Source organism: Mizuhopecten yessoensis, unplaced genomic scaffold (genome assembly GCF_002113885.1).
Source record: "Mizuhopecten yessoensis strain PY_sf001 unplaced genomic scaffold, ASM211388v2 scaffold11083, whole genome shotgun sequence".
Taxonomy (NCBI): Eukaryota; Metazoa; Mollusca; class Bivalvia; order Pectinida; family Pectinidae; genus Mizuhopecten; species Mizuhopecten yessoensis.
Genome location: NW_018408871.1, coordinates 139014 through 163959, shown reverse-complemented (window position 1 = coordinate 163959; position 24946 = coordinate 139014). Strand labels below are relative to the sequence as shown.

Sequence of the window (24946 nt, the reverse complement as noted above, 5' to 3'; positions counted from 1 at the left end):
ATACATGGCTTTGTTGTTTGTTTAATAGCTACAGGCATCAACGTTTGATCCGCTACACATCCCTGACATACCTAAAAGAAATATATTGTTTATAATATGCACTTATTGACTTAACATACAACACATGAAAACATGGATTTGTTGTTTATTTTAAAGCCACACGTGTCGGTGTATGATGAAAGAATGTACACAATGCTACATTTCTGTAAGTTGAATATATTTTTTGTGTTATGTCTCCATAAGAGTGTACTCTTAAACTGATTAAAAATAACTCCGTATCTTTTTAATTCCTCACCGCTTTCTCTTATTTTGTTAGAGAACTCCCCATTTCACCCTTAGATTACAAACGTTTCAATGACTATGTTTTGTTAGTATTTGCGCACGTGGATCAATATTTATGACGTCAGTGTCAGATTAATGTTTGGCACAGATGTGGCACTCTGTCAGCGTATTTCATTATGAAGTTTGAAGAAAAACAACGTCTCTGGGTTTGTTGTAAACGCATCAAGTGATTGATTCGATTGTGAAGACGTAAGATTCCCTTTTCATTGGTCTTCTATCACCAAGAGCAGACACACCTTATCCAATATTGCTGTTATTTAGCTTTTTGAGAGAGAGAGAGAGAGAGGGAGGGGGTTGTGTTGTGTTTTAAAAGGACTGTTATATATTTGAAGTATTTAAGAAAGACAATGAACAAAGACACAGGTGTGTTGATTCATCATAGGTAGATGTGAATCTATGACGTCGTATACCTTTTTTTTTACATAAGCGTCAGCGATAATCCTGGAGGGGGCCATTGACCCATTAAAATTGAAATTGAGCTCCATGTTCCAATTTTCTTTTAATTTTACAGAGAATGGCCCTCCTAATTTTGATATTGACTAAAAATGTTCCCTGTTATCCCGAAATGTTGCCGTATTACGACATTTAAAGGATAACAAATGTACATGTCAGTTAACTTTTAAGTCTAATCAACCACTGGACTTCTGTTCCATAACCTTTTTTTATGGAATTTAAATTATAAAACATGCATTTATCGGAGGTGCTTATAAGTGGACATATCTTGATCAGTGAATAAATAGGACATTTTTGTCTATTGTTATCAGTACGTCTGTACTAGGATAAGGATGTGCATTATCAAGGAACTGGTCACATAGTTACTTTTGTTGTTTATAAAGCATTCAAGTTAAAAGTCAACAGAATGGCCACTTTTTTGGCAGGTCTACCCGAAATTTGGATGGTCGTTTTTTTTTTGGTGTGGTTTGGTATTGTTTAACGTCCTCCAAAGACAGCTATGGTCATTTAAGGAAGGCATCCCCTGTATGCAAGACAAATGCGTGTAGTGTATGAGTGTGTGTTTTGGGAGGCTGCAATATGTTTGTGTTTGTCTCCTTGTGATAACGCGTAACTGCCTACATATCAACCAGAATTTGATATATGTGAAGCAGGTGCCAGTGATCGGGACCTTGCTATATATAGTCATAGAAAGTTAGTGGCAAACCCTGGTATAAGTATTAAAAATGTTGTGTAAGAACAGTATTGTAAAGCATCATATATAAATCTATTATTATATGGTTTTAATGTGTGTATTTCTCCTGCAACCACTATAGGTCTGAAACTGGAATGATTTATTCGCAAGAGAAACAAATAGTTTTCTAGATAACATCTTAACTTTGTGCGATAAAAATGTCTCCAAACTCATGACTATTGATTATTATGTTTATCTAACTCTCATTAGATTATTTTCAAATTGGAAAAGACATCCAGTGAACCTTTTGTCTTTATATAATTTAAAAATTAAATAACTTGAGTTAGGTAAACAAACATCACTCATGGGGGAACCTCTATAAAACACATTGTATCACATGATTTCAAAATATTTAGATAAGAAACTAACATGTAAAGCAATTAATGATATTCTATAATTTAACTTACACAATCACATCTTACACAATTTATTCTCTTACCCTGGACAAGTGTATCCGCACTTTCACAAGTGTGAGATTTTCCTTGTCTCACCCTAGGGTTGAGACGGGGGGGGGGGGGGGGGGAGAGATTCCCCTATTCATAACAATGGTATGACGTCACTTCAACAATACAGTGATGTCACGTCAACAATCAATCAACGTCACGTCAACCATGAATTTAGCATGTAACGTTATCATTACATTGTGTATATGATACACATTTGGAAAGCAGGGTAAGAGAAAAAGAATCATTCACCCCCAAGGGGGTAAGATAGGGGAATCTCTACCCTCGAGGACAGATTCTTAAGTTGCCAAACACTCGGCACAGCCTCGTGTGGACACTCATATATATGTGATTTCTCCTGATATGCCTGGAATTCTCTAGGTTTTATCATGAGCATCAAAATAACAATCTCCTGGTTTCTTTTGTCAGGTATTGAAATCTTACTAACATGTCCAACATCACTGTTTCAGCCCTGATCTGGAGAACATTTTAACTCATTCATCCCTGAAGACACATTTGAACTCTTCCAATTCAATGGTTAGAAAAGTTCATTATGAAAATTTAGGGGTGAATGAGTTAATGCTTAAGTGCAAAATCTGTCCCCACTGCTCATTTATGCACTCTTGCCTTTAGAGTCATTAATTACAGACTGGTTGTCATTTCAATAATATTTTTTCCATCCGTTTTCAGGTATTCTAATAATTGATCTGCAAGTTAAAAATCTGAAGAGTGCATGTGACCCTCAACCAACAAAATGAGTGCCGGGCCTCTTGTTGTCGAGATTATCTGCACTTGTTGCCTTGCAGCATTTCTCCTTCATCGCTATGGAGATCTGAGGAAGCAGCATGTCCTTGTAACATTAGCAACTTTTGTTGCTTGGTACTTCTCTTTTATGATAATCTTCGTTCTCCCCTTAGATGTTTCCTCAGTAAGTGTAGTTTTATGTTGATTATATACCAGTATGTTATTCAATATCATTAGTTTATCGAGAAGCATATTGTTTGTGCTTTTTCTTTCAGATTTTGAATAAAATAAATTCTGGCAATGAGGTCCAGCAATAAAAAAAAAAAATACTCAGTGCTTTCTCCTACAAACACAAATTATTACTGTTAATTCTTATGAATAAAAAAGTCATATACAAGTCCCTTGACAAGGCATTGTCATATGAACTCCAAACTCTACGGTAATGAATTTTAACCATAATTTCTAAGCTCACCTGGAGCTCATTATAAACATGTGCTAAAATATTAAAGTTTTGTCATCCCAGAATATTAATTGGACAAAGTTGGAGATGGAGTATCAGACAGTGATAAGTTTTGTGTAATATGTCATTTTACTTAAGTGAAGAGAGTCAATCACCAATTCATATATTTCAAATCACCTTTATAAGTTCATTGTAATTGAAGCACAAATGCATTTATAAGTAACTATTTTGTGAAATTTAGTGAGTTACAACAATCCAGAAATCTTAATAAGAATTCACTACAGTAATTCCAGCTGATAACGCTACAATTGAATTAAATCACTATTGATCAGCTCTTGCTTGTTTTGTACATCCATTTATAAAGATACCGGTAATGAAAATCAGTTATTTTATTTTGATATGTTGAAAATATTATTTTAATGATTAACTTGTTCCTTATCGTATGAAATGTGAATAATCATTACTAACCACATGTCACAATAATGTAACTTTTCAGACGTTTTATCGCCAATGCCTGAGGGATAACCAAACTCCTCAGCTGTCTACCACCACGGCACGATCTCCAAACAGTAGTGGTATAGACAATGTCACAGAGACCCCCATCAGTCCTCCAGCAGGTGAAAACTCAACAACTCTGGGCACTCCAACAGGTGCCCAAGCACTTCATCTGTCTATTAGCCCCTGTGAGCAACCCCTCAGTCACGTCCCTGACGACGTCCTCCCAGCTCTGTGGCATGTAGTTTACTGGACGTCACAGTTCCTTACCTGGTAAGATTTCATCATAACAGTTTATCACCTTGTAAAACCTCAACATGACAGATTGTTACCTTGTAAGATTCAACATAACATGTCTTAGAAGGAATTTTAAAGTAGTGATCTATATTAAAGTTTATTTCAGACTTGTTTTCCAAACTACCACTACCTTTGGTACACACTCATATTAGAACTTATACAGTGATGCTTTGACTTGCCATTTATGATGCATGCCCATATTAGGAATTGTATTATAATCATGCCCATATTAGGAATTGTATTATAATCATGCCCATATTAGGAATTGTATTATAATCATGCCCATATTAGGAATTGTATTATAGTCATGTCCATATTAGGAGGTGTATTATAATTATCTGTTTATTAGGTTACTACTGCCTATGATGCAATCCTACTCGACGGCCGGGGACTTCAGCGTGGCCGGGAAGATCAAGACAGCCATCATAGAGAACATCATATACTATGCCACCTACCTTCTCATCTTCGGTGTCTGCCTCATCTATGTGGCTGTCAGACCGGATCTTCATATCGATGCGTAAGCAGTCGGCTTAAAATTAATGATTTTCTGTAGTTGTTATATTGTTATAGTAATACAAGCAATTTTCAGACCATGAAATACAGCGTTCTGTATTGCACATGTGCAATACGGAATGTTGTATTTACCTACTAGCCGGAACTACTTTTTATAGGAATCCCCTTGTCATGGCGAACTGAAATGTTCCCAGTATTTGCAAAAAATATCAAAGTTTATAAAATCTTTGTATCGATCTCTACAAAATACGGAAGGTATGTGATAAAAGCAAGACCACACATTTGTGTTTTTCTAACGAATCAGAAAGCACTCATTTATTGCGCGGACGTATATATGCTCCGCGCACTCGTGAATATATTCGTCCACGCAATAAACTTGTGCTTTCTGATTCGTTAGAAAAACACAAGTGTGTGGTCTTGCATATGTATAGTGCTAATGTGTATAACATAATCTACTAAGCTCACACAACTGGCTAACCATGAGTGTACACTGTAATAATGATCCCTGTAGCACTGTCAAAAACTGTTACTGCATATTTGAAGTGGGTTTTTTCTGGCATGACTATATATAGCTTTAATAAATCTTTCTGAAAAGAAAAACATACCTTTATATGAAAAAATTATATAAAGATGAAATAAAAAATAAGCAACAGCAATGTTTTGGGTGTAAAAATTCAGCAGAGCTACACCAGAATTCAAACTGTGGACTTCAGATTGTTATTTTTCTATCAAACTGAGCTACCTGGTCAGTGAAAGTGTCCTGGCCTAACGTTAACTGTGCTATAGCTATGCCCAAATGAAATAAATAAAAGGTCTGTAATATCTGTGACTGTCATTCACATTGCCGTAACTACCTTCCACAGAGAGAAGCTGAAGGTGATTGGAGTTACAGCCAGTAACACCTGGGGACTGTTCCTCCTCGTACTGTTGCTGGGTTACGGGTTAGTAGAGGTTCCCAGAACTATCTGGAACAGCGGGAAGACAGTCTACACCTTACAGCGGACTCAGTTTAAGATTGCCAAACTGAGCACGGAGAAGACTGAGGCAGAGGAAAACCTCGAGGATGTACTAGATGTAGGTTTAACTGACACATGATGACGCTGTTTCAGTTTATAATGGAAATTCTAAAACACCCGCAACAATAAAAGCAAAATTTGAAAGCTCCAGAACAAACAAGAGATTGAAATGGTGCAGCATTTGGTAGGGCTTTTCCAGAAAATCTCATGAGACAACTTCATGAGCAGAAACTCCAAACAATATTGGTCGTTTCATTTTCATATGTTCTTAGGGTGCTATACTCTGCAAATAAGGCTATGGCATTTGTCCTTTGTTGGTCCAACTAGACCAAAGGTTTCATCTCACCTGTTACAATTAAAACAAGTTAAAATGGAGGGAAGAAAAGAAAGAAAAAAAAGATGCATTCACAAATATTAAATTTATAATGGTAAATGTACTAAAACGAAGACATATTTGCATCATTTCCAGCAGAACTTCAGAAGATTAAGATAAAAACCTGCTATAAGAACTTCAAACAGGAAGCTTAAAATTCATTTTTATATCATGAAACAAATTATCATGTTTTATACAATATCATATCTGCTTTATTCACCTGTCCAGTCATGCTTTATCATATGTCATGGTTTGAATTAAGATTAATGTTTTCTATTTGTGTGATCTTTTTCAAAGGAAATCAAGCAGGTGTCTGAAAAAATCCGATACAACCACCCGCTGAGGAAGCACATGGACACGATACTGCTCAAGGTGAGTGATGGACTGACTTGAAGTGAATGCAGTCCTAAGTCTGAAATCTAATCTAGGTTATTGCAAATTTGAGTTAAAATCTCTGTTCTGATAGGTAAACTGAGTCAGGGTCACAATAAGCCTCAGTCAAAGTCAATTTGGATCAAGGTGATTGTAAGTCTGAGTCAAGGTGAATGTAAGTCTGAGTCAAGGCAAACTTAAGTCTGAGTCAAAGTGAATGTAAGTCTGAGTCAAATTGAATGTAAGTCTGAGTCAAATTGAATGTAAGTCTGAGTCAAGGTGAATGTAAGCCTGAGTCAAAGTGAATGTAAGTCTGAGTCAAGGTGAAGGTAAGTCTGAGTCAAAGTGAATGTAAGTCTTAAGTCAAAGTGAATGTAAGTCTGAGTCAAGGTGAAGGTAAGCCAGTCAAAGTGAATGAAAGTCTGAGTCAGTGTTACTAACTTTTGTCAGTATTTTAAGTAAAAAAATGTCATATTATTCCATATGGACCTGGTATATACCTAGACTGTTTCATTGCCTTTAAGGTTTTATGTTAAGTTTAATGAAGTAAGCTTTCATTATTTTGGCAATCTTTTTTCAAGAAAAATGGGAATTAGACCTATGTTTCACTCACAGATTTATCAAGTAAAAGAAACTCTGATTATATGTTTTTTTACATTAAATGATAATAGAATGGTCTGATTATATGTTTTTTTACATTAAATGATAATAGAATGGAATTGTTAGCATTGTAAGTAACATTTAGAATTACATTTCAGTGGCTAAATCTTCAGTATTAACGACTGAGTCAGTATTTTAACACATCAACCCTTTCTTTCTGACAAGTGATGCTATTTCTAGAAAATAACATATTTCCTAAAAGAAAATCCTTTACAGTAAATTTTAGTTTAATTATTGGGCAAATAATGGTTTTCTGTTAAAATTTTCACTTGAACAACGTAATTGATATTTTTTCAAATTTGTATTTGGAGAACATTTTGCATAGATAAAATTAAAATGTCTTTTAAAAGAACACTTACGATGCCCTACTGACAAAGTAGTAGTGTCAAATACTAAATTTAAGCTGCTTTGTTCCATGATTGAATTGAAATTGAAGTAAAAAAACAAGTTGAAAATTAAGGAAAGTATTGAGTTGCAGTCCATCTTGAATTTTATTTTACTTAATGGTTCCTGTAGTGTATAATCTCACACAATAACTGTATTAACAATGTATAGTGAACCAATGTTTGGATATACTAACACCTGCCTTCTGTCCACAGGGAGACATACTGGTAAAGTAGTGGTGGTTCGGTGTCTGGTTAAAGTACTCTTGTTTTAGAGGGCGCTAGATTAGTGACAATAGATCTGAGTCTTTTTGGATCTTGGTCTTATCAGATCATGATCATTTTAGATCTTAATCTTGGTTTTAGAAAAACTTGAGATATTAGCAGTTGATTCAAACAGTTTGTATTTTTTAAAATTCTACAGGTGTACTGTACACTTTAAGAAAATGGATTGAACTTACATTATCTGCATTGTACATACAAAATCAACCATGTCTCAGTAATAGTATATCTTTTATGTCAATTGAGCCAATATCATTGTTACCATTCTATGATGTCATAATATGATAATATGCTTGTGTGTACAGATAATTCTTCACATGTTATACTCCCTGAAAAACATTGTGGAAGCACAAAGACTAAAAACACTATGGAAGAATATAGACTAAAATATTGTGGAAACATATAGACTAAAAACATTGTGGAAGCATATATATATATATACTTTAATATACAGTCTGAAGAATCTCCTAGAAGAGATGAAAGTACTAAAGACTCGTTGTTGAGAATTTTTCTTTTTATAATATATATATAATTATATATAATATAATTTCTGTTTGTCATGATATCTTGTCAAATGCATAACTTAAAACAGTGAACAAGGTAACTTTGAGAATATGCTTTCACATGATAAGTTAGTCACAGTGTGCTATGCACAAGAACTGCAACTCTTGCTCTACTAGATATGGAGTATAAAGTAGACGTGAATAAAACTCCTGTCTGTCATAGTTCCCTGTGTAGATTGACCCAACTTTTGTTTTTCCTAGTAGAGCATGATTTGGTGATCGTCTGCCAGTTCCACTGATTCTCAAGTTAAAGGGTACACAATTTTTGAAGAATACATAAATCTGTCCGTTATGTGCTCACGTATGTAGGTTGTATTATGTAATTTAAGGTTTGGGTTTTGGTGGTAGATCTTTGACGGCTCTTTATATGTTCTGCATAGTTTTCCGAGTTTCAAATTTGATCGTTACTTTTGATAATTAACACTATTGATTCCATAACTGTTCACTGCTATATTCCACCACTTTTACCTCCTAAATTATTTTTGTGAAAATTTCACGGTGAGTAATTATAATATAATGACATCATGCAGCATGAGGTCACAGTTTTGCAAACACACTTTCATTATGATATTACACCATACATCAGATTTTCTCCTGAAGCAAAAGGATGTGCTTGGTACTTTAATTTTTGTTGTTTTGATCAATGGGTTGTGTGATAAACCAGATAGTGATAATTTTACATTTATAACTTACCTTGTGAGTTTGTTCTCAGATATATTCCACTCTTGAAGCTTGTAGATAGAAAAGCTCAAACTATTGGATATATATTGTAAACAGTCATATGTGACTGTATATCCTCAATTTAAATTCTGCGTATATTGTTATTTCGATAGTAAGGTGATTTAGCCAATTCAACACTTATTAACAAGCAACATTTACAGACAAAAACACAAAATCAATACGATAGTGAAAATTTCATACTGAATTGACACACATAAACAAGTTAACAAAAGAATGATGTAAATTTGCATTTACCCAGGTATTACCAACTGTATTATTATTCCTAGATATTATGATTTCTAAAATATCTACTGGTGATTTAGAATACCCGTATTGCTTACAGCAAACAACATAGAGGCAGTTTTATTGTCAATGTGTTTCAATGCAGTTCATTTTTCTTTAACATCAATGTGTTTTTCCAGTGTCCAGATTCCCTCAGACAGAATGTATGCTCGAACAATGATGACTACGAGGATTTCAACAAGCCACAGGATGTGCCAAGTGAGAAAACGCTGGTGCGGCTCCACAAGCATGTGATCCAGGCAACCCAGACAAACCATCGTACACAGGCTCAGTGGAACAACCTTATGTCTAAGGCTTACGAGCTGGAGAACATCTCTAGTAATGAGGGCAAGACTGACCGCATCTTCCTCAGCTCTAATGGGCGCACAACTAGTGGTCTGTGGAGCAGTGTCTACACTCCCACTGTAGGTAGGTAGTAACACAAGGATCCAGGACCACACTAGTCTAGTAATTAGAGGTTATATGGTAACCTTTCTTATCGTATACTGCTCTATAACATCTAAAGTATAAGCAATAGCACATAAAACTGGCAGAAAATTGATATTTCTTGAGCTTAACTACAATCACATTCTACCTTAAATAAAACACCATGAACAGAATAGCATACACAGACAGATACACAGTATGTACACTACCAGTTTGAGGTGTGATTTTTCTGAAAAGTGTTTCAACCAGAAGTTAATTTAAAGGATATGGCTTATGCTGTACGGATATGGCGCATGCCGTGCAGATATGGCGTGAGCTGGGCAGATATGGATTGGGTCAGGATATGGCCGTACTAGCAGTTACTGGCAGTATCACACCTGCAAAACAACCCATATCACTGACAAGTATATGATTATATACAGTAATCCATCAGGCTTGTGTGGATGCATTCACATGCTGTATAATACTGATTTAGAGAATTCAGGAAACACCTCATTATACTGTCACCATTTGTATAGCAAAGTTTAGGTGTTGTGTAGGGCTTTCGGATTAAAAAGGCGGAAGTAATGAAGGGCATTATATCTAGGTTTAACTATAGAGTGAATATTTATAGAAGGACAGTGTTCTGTGATATAATTCCTCATGGATTGTTTTAGGGCTGGTAAATGATGTAATCTTACAATAAAATAACACTTATATTAATTCGAGTGGGTCGTTAAATTTATGTGACCTACATAAATGAAAAACAATTTACAAGAAATCAATATGATTAAGTGTATTTTTGATCTGACCATTTGTTGTGTTTATCCAGAGTGGTACTGGTATATCTGCTGCGACCATGGTTCCGCTGTGTATTTTGATCTGACCATTTGTTGTGTTTATCCAGAGTGGTACTGGTATATCTGCTGCGACCATGGTTCCGCTGTGTATTTTGATCTGACCATTTGTTGTGTTTATCCAGAGTGGTACTGGTATATCTGCTGCGACCATGGTTCCGCTGTGTATTTTGATCTGACCATTTGTTGTGTTTATCCAGAGTGGTACTGGTATATCTGCTGCGACCATGGTTCCGCTGTGTATTTTGATCTGACCATTTGTTGTGTTTATGTTTTACCAGAGTGGTACTGGAAGTGTCTGCTGTGGCCATGGTTCCGCTGTGTATTTTTTATCTGACCATTTGTTGTGTTTATCCAGAGTGGTACTGGTATATCTGCTGCGGCCATGGTTCCGCTGTGTATTTTGATCTGACCATTTGTTGTGTTTATGTTTTACCAGAGTGGTACTGGAAGTGTCTGCTGTGGCCATGGTTCCGCTGTGTATTTTTTATCTGACCATTTGTTGTGTTTATCCAGAGTGGTACTGGTATATCTGCTGCGGCCATGGTTCCGCTGTGTATTTTGATCTGACCATTTGTTGTGTTTATGTTTTACCAGAGTGGTACTGGAAGTGTCTGCTGTGGCCATGGTTCCGCTGTGTATTTTTTATCTGACCATTTGTTGTGTTTATCCAGAGTGGTACTGGTATATCTGCTGCGGCCATGGTTCCGCTGTGTATTTTGATCTGACCATATTGTTGTGTTAATGTTTTACCAGAGTGGTACTGGAAGTGTCTGCTGCGGCCATGGTTCCGCTGTGTATTTTGATCTGACCATTTGTTGTGTTTATGTTTTACCTGAGTGGTATTGGAAGTATCTGCTGCGACCATGGTTCCGCTGTGTATTTTGATCTGACCATTTGTTGTGTTTATGTTTTACCTGAGTGGTACTGGAAGTATCTGCTGCGGCCATGGTTCCGCTGTGTATTTTGATCTGACCATTTGTTGTGTTTATGTTTTACCAGAGTGGTACTGGAAGTGTCTGCTGCGGCCATGGTTCCGCTGTGTATTTTGATCTGACCATTTGTTGTGTTTATGTTTTACCTGAGTGGTATTGGAAGTATCTGCTGCGACCATGGTTCCGCTGTGTATTTTGATCTGACCATTTGTTGTGTTTATGTTTTACCTGAGTGGTACTGGAAGTATCTGCTGCGGCCATGGTTCCGCTGTGTATTTTGATCTGACCATTTGTTGTGTTTATGTTTTACCAGAGTGGTACTGGAAGTGTCTGCTGCGGCCATGGTTCCGCTGTGTATTTTGATCTGACCATTTGTTGTGTTTATGTTTTACCTGAGTGGTATTGGAAGTATCTGCTGCGACCATGGTTCCGCTGTGTATTTTGATCTGACCATTTGTTGTGTTTATGTTTTACCTGAGTGGTACTGGAAGTATCTGCTGCGGCCATGGTTCCGCTGTGTATTTTGATCTGACCATTTGTTGTGTTTATGTTTTACCAGAGTGGTACTGGAAGTGTCTGCTGCGGCCATGGTTCCGCTGTGTATTTTGATCTGACCATTTGTTGTGTTTATGTTTTACCTGAGTGGTATTGGAAGTATCTGCTGCGACCATGGTTCCGCTGTGTATTTTGATCTGACCATTTGTTTTGTTTATGTTTTACCAGAGTGGTACTGGAAGTGTCTGCTGCGGCCATGGTTCCGCCGGATCCTGGCCGTGCTCCTCACAGTTCTGTCGTTCATGGTTGTCTGGTCCGAGTGTCTCTTCTTCATCAAGGAGCCTGTCTTGTCCCTGTTTGCTGTCTTCATAGATCTTGCCAAACAGAATTATGATTATGTATATATAGAGGTGAGTTTGAAACTGTGCCATAGCTAATTTTAATGCTGTTATTTCACTTCTGCTGCTATGTGTAATAGCTCTAAATGACCTTATTGTGTTGATGAGCAGTCAAACTATACATGTTCCATGATTAACTTATCTTGCCACTTCTATAATATCACATAAGCACAACCATCAACAAAATTAATGAAAGCAAAATTTCTATATATTTAAATTTCATCTCATTTAACCTTTTGATTTCTATAAAAAAAAAAAAATGAAAATTTCTTGGTTTAAAAAAAAATATGTTTTCTGTTGAAGAGATTATATTTTAGAAACAAGAATTTTTGTCATTCTTGATATTTTGTTTTCCATTTCAGTTAGCGTCTATCATTACGATAGCGTACTTGTGTTTCTGTGCGTACTACAGCGTGTTCCAGATCCGTATCCTGAACTTTTACTACATAGCCCCTCATCACCAGACTGACGAGTACAGTCTGGTGTTTACTGGCATGTAAGTTTACGAACCAGACCTTCACCACACCCTGATCTGTTGCCTTATAAACATAACGCTATCATTAAATCCTCACAAGACGACGAACAAGCATACAGCAAAGTTTGATCTCTTTGAAAAATTTATAAAAAAAATTACATGAAATTTCCACATTTTATTCACACAAGTTACCTATGTTATATTTTGTGATGTATTTTGTAAATTGGCAAACATGATTGTATCTAAAAATATCTCATGTATAATATAATATAATATATATATGAAGGTGCAATGTAGCACATGGATGTGGTCATTCCTTCTGCAATTTAGTGATTCTTGTAAATAAATGATTTTAAAAAAGAACTGCTAAATTAAAATTTTGTACAGGTTAAATAACATTATTCAAAGTAGCTATATAGATGTTGAACTGAGAAGGGTTGACGATTCTTGAGATACCAGTCATATGTATGTAAAACTGATTGCTTGAAGCAGCAAAAGAAAATGTACTTATCCATGAACAACGGAAACTTGGTTGTCTAGATTATTTTGTATATAGCTAGAATAAATCATTTGGTGGATTAACACTGTTTAAATGTTTGACTAACGGTGAGTGTTGTGATGATAGGATGCTGTGTCGACTCACACCTCCGTTGTGTCTCAACTTCCTTGGTCTCATTCACCTGGACAGTCACATCACCTATAGAGCCAACCTGGAGGAGACGTCCTATACTGAGGTACGGCCTTGTTACAAGTCACAGGCGTTAGTTCTTATGTTATTCCACAGAGAAGGTCCTTGACATAACTTACTGTTCTTTTTATAAATATTTCGACTGTTTACAAGAATTTTTCAACTTTTTTCTCTCAAATATGATTATATCCTCATTCTGTGCCTACCAGTTCATATACTGAATACCGGGATTTTTTTGCTGCTGTGTAATTTGCGCCATTTTTGCCCTCGGGAGTGGGTACGGATTTATCATTATCATTAGTCAACACCATAGTTAGCCTCGGGTGACATTGATACCCTTGGGATGACCCTAGGCACTGTCACACTCTGATAAAGGCTGCCTGATAATTCTACCAACCCAGGTACATGTAATGTATCATAAAATGCTGTATGATCATATAAGGACTATTGGAGGACTAGGAAAACTTGTCTAACGACAACTTAAAGTTTGTTAAATGTATTGTTCAATTGTAACTCTGACACTGGATAGCACATACAATACATAATTATTTAACATATATTTAATATATTATAAGCTTTAACTAAGAGGACTCCGTATCATCATTGCACTTCCAAAGAATATCCAGAAATCATTCAGCCGCCTAATAAAGAATGGAACTTTGGAAAACACTCTGTCCTAGTTTTGAGCATTCGTTAGATGAGTTGTGATATTACGGCTCAAATTCTGTTTTCAACTGCGGTACCTTTGCTTGTTGTATGAATGGTATCATTATGTTTTCAGATCATGGGACATATGGATGTGATATCGTTCGTGTCGGACGGATTCAACATCTATTTCCCCATCGCCATCGTATTGCTGTGTATCTGTACATACTTCAGTCTGGGATCACGCATCTTACAGTTCCTCGGGTTCTCACAGTTCATCGGGGACGACGACATGACACAGGAATTTGTAGATGAGGGACGTGAGATCATTCGAAGAGGTAAGATAGCCTCCATGTTCTTTTACAACCCAATATTTTCCCCCAGGCCCACTTAGCAAATTTTTACAATTATTTTAAACCCTACCACTTTTATGTTGTCAGTTGAAAGAGTGCCCCATTACATCCCTCTACTTCCTTATATAGGTATATATTAAAATCCGGAATAACCCTGGGAACTGTTCGTTTATGCGGAACAACCGGTTCGTCTGTTTTTAAATGTGAAATTTTTGGTATAGATCCTGGCGGACCTGCAAAAGTTTATGCAGGCCTTGCAAGGCTTTGTCAAGGCTCGCATGAAAGCAGCATCAGATTACTAGGTCTGACCTTATTTCATAAACGAACAACTCTGGTTCAACCGGTTCAACCGTTTGGATCGCAATTAATGAAAGCAGCCCTGATTATAAAGGGGTGACTTTTAGGTATCGTTCTTGGAAGCCTGGACTAAAATGTACATTATTGAATGTTGTTGCTGTACAAAGATAGAAGTTGATTATTTATGTCTGTACAGAACGTCGGCGTGTAGAAAGAAAGGCTGAAGGAGAAGCTAGGCGGCGCCAGTGGACAGAAAAGTTTGGCGACGGGTCCAGTGATCGTGCAACGCCACGTGGTAACGGAGTGGAACAGGATGGATACTCACGACGAGGTATGATATTACAGGGATTCTGACAGGATTGGAATGGTGTAGGTGTCATGTGACTGCATTTGTATATATTTACATGTAGATATTTTGTTTTTAATTCATTTGTCAGATTGTGATTGTTTTGTTTTTGTTTGGAATGATTTTTAAGTTCCTAGTGCGGATGTATACTTTCATTTTCTAAGTACAGTAACAGGTGAACTTTTGCCACACCTGTTGTAGGTACATATACAGGTAGATGAAATGTGACCATTCTACTAACTATATATAGAGATGATACATGTCATCTTATTGGATGTTGGTTCTTAAGGAATCTTTCTTTACTTTATTTAACATTCTACTATCATTATATTGTATGACATAATTTGACAACTTCTCATTCACTTACCTGTCCACTAAGATTCTCTTGGCTTAGCTATACCTGATCTTACTTAAGGTTTGATATAAACATTTGCATGACCTCTAACTTCACATAACAATATTATCACCAAGTGCTACTTCAATTCAAAAGAGAAAAATCCGAAACAAATTATAAAAATTTCAGTAACTGTTCCAGAAAAGGATGAAGGTACGTAAGAGGGAGGGAGTGTTTTGATGGAATTATTGATTTCATTAATCTTTCACTAATACTTAAGTTGATTGGCTTTTTTGGTAGTCTTAATCACAGCATGCTTAGCTTTTCATTGTGTTGCCATAGTAACTTAATTTGTTCGTTTTATTCCCCATCATTGACATTGGAGTGTCCTTTACAAGCATCATCATTCTGTCATAAAATAATAATAAACTTAAAGTCGGGAGGGACTTTGGTTGAAGGTCAAGGTCGATGCTTACAAGCAAAGTTGGAACATAAAATATCTGCGTGTGTTGGCATTTATGACTATGGTATGGTTAAGTTACCTTGTATTTGGTATCAAATGTATAAATGTTGTAAGCATTAATCAATTATACTCAGATATTTTATTGAGAAGCAAAATAATAAAAGTATTCACTCTTCATTGAAAAATTCGTAAAAAAAACCACTATCTTTTTTTTTTGGAATTGAACTATCCTCAGATTCAATCCCCTTATAAGGAAAATGACTAATTACCTGGTCACATTGGGGTGACCTTTATTCCTACCTACTCTCATTCTGTTGACCATGCTGTGACTTAGCTCCCCCTTGAATCTCTCATCTATGTTTTCAATGTTGGGATAATATCTCTCTTACATTGAATTAAATTATTACATATTGAATTTTCTTCGGTGCTTGATAACTGGTTTGACTATGTTCTATGTTATGAAAACAAAGTGGGCTAAATGGTATTTTAAGCATGATCCGCCACACAGTATAACCCACCCCCACCCACATACATATAATTTTAATATGATGAAAGGTTGAGCTACAACTAACGTGTCTTGTTTTAATTTTAGATCTAGATGTGGAAATTTTAAATCTAGATTTGGAAATGGAAGGTTTGTGGACAAATGCAATATCCCAAGCTTTACACATTGAAACTCTTTGCCTTCAATATCAACAAAAGACAGTATATATCTCACAGCTTTATTATATTAGGGACCTGTTCACATCTGAACCCGTAAATATACTAATATTAATCTCAATTTTATATCACACAGATTTATTCCCAAGCTAATTCCTTTTTCCTGCTTCTAACATGCTTAGTGTAGCAAATTAAGAATGATGAGTGTTTTCAGGTAATAGCCTAGCTTCAAAGTCTCTAGGTATAGAATTTCAAAAATATTACAATCGAAATATAGCCAATACATACATGTATCTATATATAAAAGTTTCTGTCACTTTTCCATCCTACTGAATTATCAAAATATTCAATCTGTAGTCAGCATGTAACGATGTCTTTGAGATTCCATACGACACGTTGTTTTGACAATGACATGAATCAAATTCCATAAGGACACCTGAAGATACTTTTACATTATTTCTGGAAAATATGTGTATTTTTTTTAAAAATATTACTTAAGTAACTCGCAAATCAATTGTCAATATTTGTATAAGCAAGGATCTATATATTTGATATCAGATTATGAGAATCGTAAACAAAAGTTTGATAATGTGGAAATAGAATTACAAATAAGTATATTAGTCAATTTCCATTGTTTAGTATGACAGCCCTGTGTACTCATTACATATAACCAGCCAATTATATATATATATATAATTACCCAGAGTTCCTCAGCTTCTCCCAGTAAATGGTACACTGACAATACCAGTGTACTTTGTGTATAAACCTGTCCTTGTTTTCCATTATCTACACTCTCTTCCACAGTTTGCCTTTTCTTGCACTTTTTCTCATAGATCAGCTGTTTTCACGTAGAAACTTTGGAGTAAATTAAAGCTTCACACACATTTGTTGATTTGAGGTTTTCTTATTTTGTGCATACCTAGACACCTGTATATCTGTATACGTGATTTATACCTAACTTACTCCAACAAATTGTTATATTAATGTGAAGTAATATGAGCATACCACAGTGAAAAAATCGAACAAATTGCCCTAATAATTAATGTGAATCAATTTTAGAATATGAAAGTGAAAATGTTGGCTTTGTGAAAATGGTATAAAACAACAACATGTTCTCACTCTTTAAACTCATCTTGTGCAATCAAAGAGCCTTTGTACTTAATCAACAGTGCAGCGGCGTCTGCCCATCAAATTTTCCTTGAAACAAGTTCTTAAAATTGACATTGGAATCAGATGTTAACACAACCACATTTAAACATACCATACAAATAATAGACTCAGCCTTGTGGAGACAAACAGGACACTTATCACTGTCAGACTATCTTCGTTTCCACAAAGAAACTTATTTGTATTTATTATATATCTGGTTTCTTTAATAGTAAGCTAGTTTGTACTTGTGTCCTCATGCATAGCATCGCTCACTGAAAATTATTGTGTTTGAAAACTTTAATTTCCATATTTGTTCTCCAAAGGACTTGTAAAGTATGATATTGAGCATTTGTCAGTGAGAATTTCTTTTTACCAAAATTATAACTAGGGGCCCTGCATTAGAGATGTGGGCACCCAACAGTAACCACACTGTCTATCTGTCTGCTACTCTGGAGATTATGTCTCTGATGTTGAAATTAAAAATAAAAAATAAATGCTTTTATGGAAATATTTGTTTGCCCATAACAGAATATATTTCTTGTTCATGTATAGTAGTGAATTGAACTAATGATATATGAATAATTTAAAATTCCAGGGTTGAAGAAGCACATGTTGTTCACAATAGGAGAATGTCATTTAAAATGTTTCTGAGAATAGTTTGGAAATGAAAGCATTATTAACAATGATTTATATGTTCAATGATACCTTAACTAAGTACCTATTGAGTTCATATCTTATCCATCAATCCTGTTTTGATTTGTAGCTAAACAGACTGTCCCAAGAAGCCCGGATGAGAATGATCGCACAGAACTCCTGCGTCAGGCTGAGCCGATTGACTATACAGGGGAGACAACTGATGTACTGGATGATTGGCGGGGCAACAACCAAACGCACCAGTCCTACCAGTCCCAGGCTGCAGGACATTCGAGTCGGTTCGGCTCACAGAGGTCATTCTCGCGTCCTCCAAAGGGGATATTTGATGATGTATAACAAGGCATTTAGGAGCGTGATTATTTATAACTTTATATACATAGTAACTCCTTCGCTATATCCCTTTAGTGAAGCAATACTGACGATATTTGTGAAATTTTGTTTTCATGAACATCTAACCCAGAATTTATGTCACATTCCATTTGATCAGAAATCATAATTGATTGTGTAATAAACTTGAAATGAAATTGTTGTCATTCGTGAAGGACATACACCCCATACAGGAAGCTTGTGTAGGTCAGCTTGACCTGGTTACAGTGTAAGGTCAGCTTTACCTGGTAACAGTGTAAGGTCAGCTTGACCTGGTAACAGTGTAAGGTCAGCTTGACCTGGTTACAGTGTAAGGTCAGCTTGACCTGGTTACAGTGTAAGGTCAGCTTGACCTTGTTACAGTGTAAGGTCAGCTTGACCTGGTTACAGTGTAAGGTCAGCTTAAATCGGGTTACAGTGTAAGGTCAGTCAACCTGGTTACAGTAAAAGGTCAGCTTGACCTGGTTAAGTGTAAGGTCAGCTTGACCTGGTTACAGTGTAATGTCAGCTTGACCTTGGATGATGACACGTTTTCGGTCACTTTGTTCCAAAATGGTTTAAAGTGACTTCAAATTGTAACAATATTTGGTTGTGATTGACTCAGGATTACCCTACCTGGGCATGAAAAATAGAAAAATGAAGATTTCACTGACTCCAGGCGTGCTGAAATATTGTATAAATGTAGACATCTTTGTGTGACCGTGAGATAGATAATGTACAGAGTGTCTGACGTGCTACAAATTTCATGAGATTATTACACATTGTAGTACTTTGTACACCTACTGTTTTGTGATGTTCCAGAGTTGTACAGGTATCATACTAATGTGACATAGGTTGTTGTATGCCTATCATATATGTGTGATGTGCTATTAGTACTCGCTGTTAGATGTCAAGTCTACATTCCTATAGAACGACTGGTTACATTAATTGTGTACATGTATTGGATAAGTACGGTACACTTCACATCGCTTTTAACAATCATAGTATCTTTAAGTATAATGTAGTGACATGAACATACCAGTCATTTTGTACATTTTTTGCGTGCAAGATTAACATTTTAACATTAAAGAGTATCACTTGAGCCGCAAATAAATTATGCAATCTAGCGCATAACACATGCCCCATGTGCTAAGGAATAGGACACAATTTTTCATTACTTATTTCAGGGTTAGAAAAATCAATTAAAATAACCTATCAAAAAATAGAATTATACATATTACTATGCAAAATTCCAAATCAGAATTATATTTATATAACTTCCTGCAAAACCTCTCTTTTGACAGGATGAAATACATCTTTATATTATAAATAAAAATTATTAGGGACTCTTTGGTTTATGCGAACATTTACTGAAATATCTTGCTTATAGCATGTTATAACCAGTAGATTGTACACAAATAACAAAATTCATACTGTTGAAATTACGTGTATTAGCAAGAAAATATGTAAAGTTTCTATAAAATTATTATGAACCTGTACTAGGTATCTTGATTTTTATACGCCCGTCGAAGACGGGGACGTATTATGTTATCACGCGGGCGGGTGGGCATGCGAACGATGTCCGCTCGATATCTCAAGTAATTATTAACGGATTAACTTCAAACGTCACCACAAGGTTAATTACCATGAAAGCTCGGACAAGTTCGATAACCGCCATTATCCGACCATAATTTGTGGAGTTATGCCCCTTTATGGACTTGCCGAAACAGTGTCCGCTCGATATCTCAAGTAATTATTAACGGATTAACTTCAAACTTCACAACAAGGTTAATTACCATGAAACCTCGGACAAGTTCGATAACCGCCATTATCCGACCGTAATTATTGGAGTTATTCCCCTTGGTTTCATTAATGCGATGCATGTGTTCCATGATGTTGAATTGCACTCATTGATCTACCAGTTATGTTGAATGATTTCTCTTTTAATATCAATTACTCACAAATACTTCATATATTTCAATCATACAAACAACTGCTCATTCAATGTGTGACGGGCGTATTATATACCGCTCGCGGTAACCTTGTTTAATATAAATTGGAACCATAGATATTTGTAACTTTAATATTTATACAACTTTACCAATTTAAGTCCACACTACACTAGGCTGTTAAAGTGAGTACAAGGTATCTGTAAAAAAGTGTGAATGTGTAAAACTGTAAGAGAACTACATCATAACATTTACTGGCAAAGATTTCGTGTTAGACAGTATGTACCATCACTATCAACTAGGAGTTAGGTAAGTGATAGTTAGAAACACGATAGATACATGTAAGTGAGGGTTAGATTTAGGTTAGTGCTTCTTAAGTTACCTCTTGCCCAGGACTGTAATTCTAGCTGTTGTTTTCTGTGATCCTAGCTGTTGTGTTCAGTAATTCTGGCTGTTGTGTTCTGTAATTCTGGCTGTTGTGTTCTGTAATTTAGCTGTTGTGTTCTGTAAGTCTTAAGCTGTTGTTTTCTGTAATTCTAGATAGAGTTTTCTGTGATCCTAGCTGTTGTGTTCTGTGATCCTAGCTGTTGTTTTGTGTAATTGTAGCTGTTATGTTCTGTAATTCTAGCTGTTGTGACATTATGTAGAGTTAACTGTGATGCCACTATGTAAAGATTTATATTAAAGGGTTATGCTACAGTAGATACGATGTCAATGATTTGATATGTTGTCCCAGCTCAGCTGGCTGTTAATGCCTTCAATGAAATACACCCCTCTATAAATGTTGTCTGTTGTGTGGAAGCTTGCTATCATGTGATATTAATAATATATTTATTATGTGTTGTTCGACCGAGATCAGGTTGTACTCGCCAATACAAACTACTGTTAGGTGTGTCTATGATCACAGTTTTGTTATCAAGCTTATTTAGCAATTTTATTCCACAGTTTAATGATATTTTAATATTTAATTATTCAAACTTTGTTCTATATATCACTACACAAAATTAATCTATTGAAAAGAGTTTTAATTAAATAATCAAACATACACTAGTGATTAGTGGACTTGTAGACAAGAAAGAATTAAACCTATTCTTTTTACTACAGTTGTTACTGATGAAGAAATACATTACATATTTTTCATTTCTGGCAAAAAAAGAAATATTCTACTACCAAATTTTCAAATCAATGAAATTGAAACACAGAGATAAAATTTTGAGAACATGTACGTTATTATAATGTAGATTAAGAAGGTAGATACTATTGATCACCTGTATATTTGATCCACTCAAGGTTTTTCCTTCACACCATTAACGCTTATGGAAAAACTTAAGGAATTTCTTTTAAAGTTGAGAAATATTTGTGAAACTGGGGTCAAAAGTGTTATCACAAATTTAAATGATTATCCTCATCTTGACTTGTTTTATTGTAAAACTAATCTGTGATATTATTACTTATGCACTGCAATGTTAAACATTATATGTATATAATGTATATTTTAACCATTCTTATGGCTCTATTATATATATATATATATTTATTCCATGACTTACCGTGTCAGTTGTGAAATCCGTAGTACTATTGTGAGCTGTTTTCGTGTTCCTATTACATTACACTTGGGCATTTTAGTTTTCCAGTACTTTAAAAAATATCCTTGTTGATAGATATTTTTTCTCATTAAATTTTGCAAAATATTTTGCATTTTTTTCTCCCTACAATTTTATATTATTAAAGTGATATAAGTAGATTACAAGTACTACCAAATATTGTAATCTGTATTACAAGTACTACAAGTAGTTTTTGTCTTTTTGTATCTTTACTGTACTACAATTCAAAGTTAAAAAAAAAATTGAAATATTTTGATTGTTAGTTTTCAACCGTACATTTCATATCAGATCAGAAAGTTGTCTGATATTTTCTATATCTAGTTATCCCTAATAAGAAATTGGGTCATATTTAGAGATTTTTCCAACATTTTGTATTTCTCATTTTCTTAAATAAGAAATTCGGAGTCAGAATAAATTCCAAATAAGAATCTTAAACAAATAACTGTGTACCTGATGGTGATCTTCTTGGAAGGATAACGTGTTTATCTATAGCATCGAAGAATGTAAATTTTGTTTGTTGGTGAAAAGTGAGACAGTTTTTGTCAAATATCAAACATACTTTGGATTGCATAATTGTGATATTAACATAATTTTAAATGATTTGGGAAATGTACATGTGCAAGTAAAATTGTAAAAACTACAGAAAAAAATTGTAAATGATTCAAAATCTACATAGCTATGTATGTACCAGGGAAGTTGAGAGAAGAATCTTCTGTAGTACGTTGACTGGAGTATATAAATGGTGTGGTGGGTCTGGGGAAGTTGTGGATTGATGTGATCAATACCTGATGTTTAGTGTACATTATAATGCTTACAAGTATCTTACTATTCCTTGCTATACTACACATATTACTGTTAGCTTTGTGAACCTAGCTTTGCAATTTTCACTTGCTTCTATATAAATACGAGTCCACAGAATAAATTACTATTGTCGACTTCTTATGAGAGCTGCCTTTACCAGACCCTGACATTACAAACATCCTGTAACGTCCACTAATCTCTGACATTAAGGATGTGCTATAATGTCTTACACCGACCTAACGTTACGGACATTCTATAGCATCCTCCAACCTCTGACAAGAAGGATGTGCTATAATGTCTTACACTGACCTAATGTTACGGACATTCTATAACATCCTCCAATCTCTGACACGAAGGATGTGCTATTATGTCAAACTCTGACCTAACGTTACAGATATTCTATTAAATCTAACACCGACCTAACATTACTGAGTAAAGATGTCTTGCAAAGTCAAACACAAACCTCTGAAATTAAGGACATACATCTTATAATATCAAACACTTACGTTAAGGACGGCCTATTAAGTCCAACACCAGCCTCTGACGTTAAGGAAACCTATATGGTATCTGTCACCGACATTAAGGGCAGAATGTAATATATGACACCTACATTAAGGATGTCCCACAATATGTGATGCCAACCAATCCCTGACAGTAAGTTCATCCTATAATGTCGGACATGATCTTATAGGCCCCAACTGAATGGTTTCTCAACCCCCAGTGTTCAGCATGACCAGAGAGAATTAACAATGTATCTTGAAATTTGCCTTGCAAGAAAAAAATGAAATGATATTAATAAGATATTAGGTTGACTTCTGGCTGACGCATACGGCTACTTCCTTGACACAAGTCTCTATTAAGCCTATATAGATTGAACTGGTGTAGTCACATAATATCTTTATATGCTGTTTTATTTAATTTTAATTAACGGGTATTGGCAAAGTATGATATGGGACCAAGTATTTAAGATTCACAATAATTTACGTTATTGATGAACTGTTCATGCACAATCAACATTGAACAATGTTCAAATATATTTATGCTGATATAAGGTGTTTGACAATGTTTAATCCTCATCAAATTCCATAGAACAGATTATCAAAATATTTCTACATGTTCTGCTTATTACATTATTTTCATAAATGTACATGTATTAGGCATTTTAGCAGCTGTTTGATTGTTTTTGATTTGATATGAGAAGTTTGAAGTTTAAAATTTCAATCTCTACACATGCTTATGTTATTCACAATTTGAAGAAAACTGTGTACAATCATATCTATGTATGCTTTGTTATATTGTCATCTGAAGACTATTGCTGTATTTAACTGCTACTCATCTCATTTTCAAACATTTTTCATCTTATTTATTAAATTTGAGTTATGTATTTGTAATAAATAAGTATCATTTCACATCTATCAAAATATTACTCCATATTGAGCGCATAGATTTCATAAAGGTCATGATAAACAAAGATTAGGTTGAAATTAAACTCGGAACAATGTATATTAATCACCAAATACAGTATACCGATACATCAGACATAATTTTCAGACTTTGGTGCAAGCACCCCATGATTGGTTGATATTGTGTATAATTTATGTGGATGTATTTGACAGTTAGAATGTTAATGTACTAAAAGTACATTACTTAGTCTTTATGCTGTTATTTTACACACTAGTACTGTGTAGCTAGTAACAGTATCACTTTAATTTGTTATTAAAACTATTAAGCAAACTTCAGGTGTTGATGTGTTTCCTTGGTGATTTATAGGTAGTCTTGGTACCTGTATGTCAGAAATGTCTTATGCAAGAGGTGTAAGGATAATGTGTGTAAGATAAGGATATCCCACCTAGGGGTTGTCAGTTGGCCAAGAAGTAACATGCAAGTCTTTGCCAAGGTGATCAGTTGGAGAAAAACCCTAGCACTTGCCGAGTGTTTTAC

General features: G+C 35.1%; 1 protein-coding gene across 6 annotated transcripts; it reads left to right on the top strand.

The window, feature by feature from the left end:
* The first annotated feature begins 421 nt into the window (after window positions 1-421).
* LOC110465495 (LMBR1 domain-containing protein 2-like) lies at window positions 422-19193 on the top strand. 6 transcript variants are annotated; one of them, XM_021521343.1, is made up of 16 exons: window positions 422-531; window positions 2662-2899; window positions 3672-3943; window positions 4317-4484; window positions 5344-5554; window positions 6167-6241; window positions 7501-7512; window positions 9272-9560; window positions 12073-12254; window positions 12605-12738; window positions 13343-13451; window positions 14187-14388; window positions 14897-15031; window positions 15570-15593; window positions 16436-16477; window positions 18416-19193. In XM_021521343.1, the coding sequence occupies exons 2-16, from the start codon at window positions 2726-2728 to the stop codon at window positions 18640-18642; spliced, it is 2256 nt and encodes a 751-aa protein (XP_021377018.1). In that variant the 5' UTR covers window positions 422-531; window positions 2662-2725; the 3' UTR covers window positions 18643-19193. The 6 variants fall into 6 exon arrangements, with proteins under 6 accessions (XP_021377018.1, XP_021377020.1, XP_021377021.1 ...); XM_021521345.1 differs by lacking the exon at window positions 7501-7512; XM_021521346.1 differs by lacking the exon at window positions 15570-15593.
* Window positions 19194-24946: the final 5753 nt, after the last annotated feature.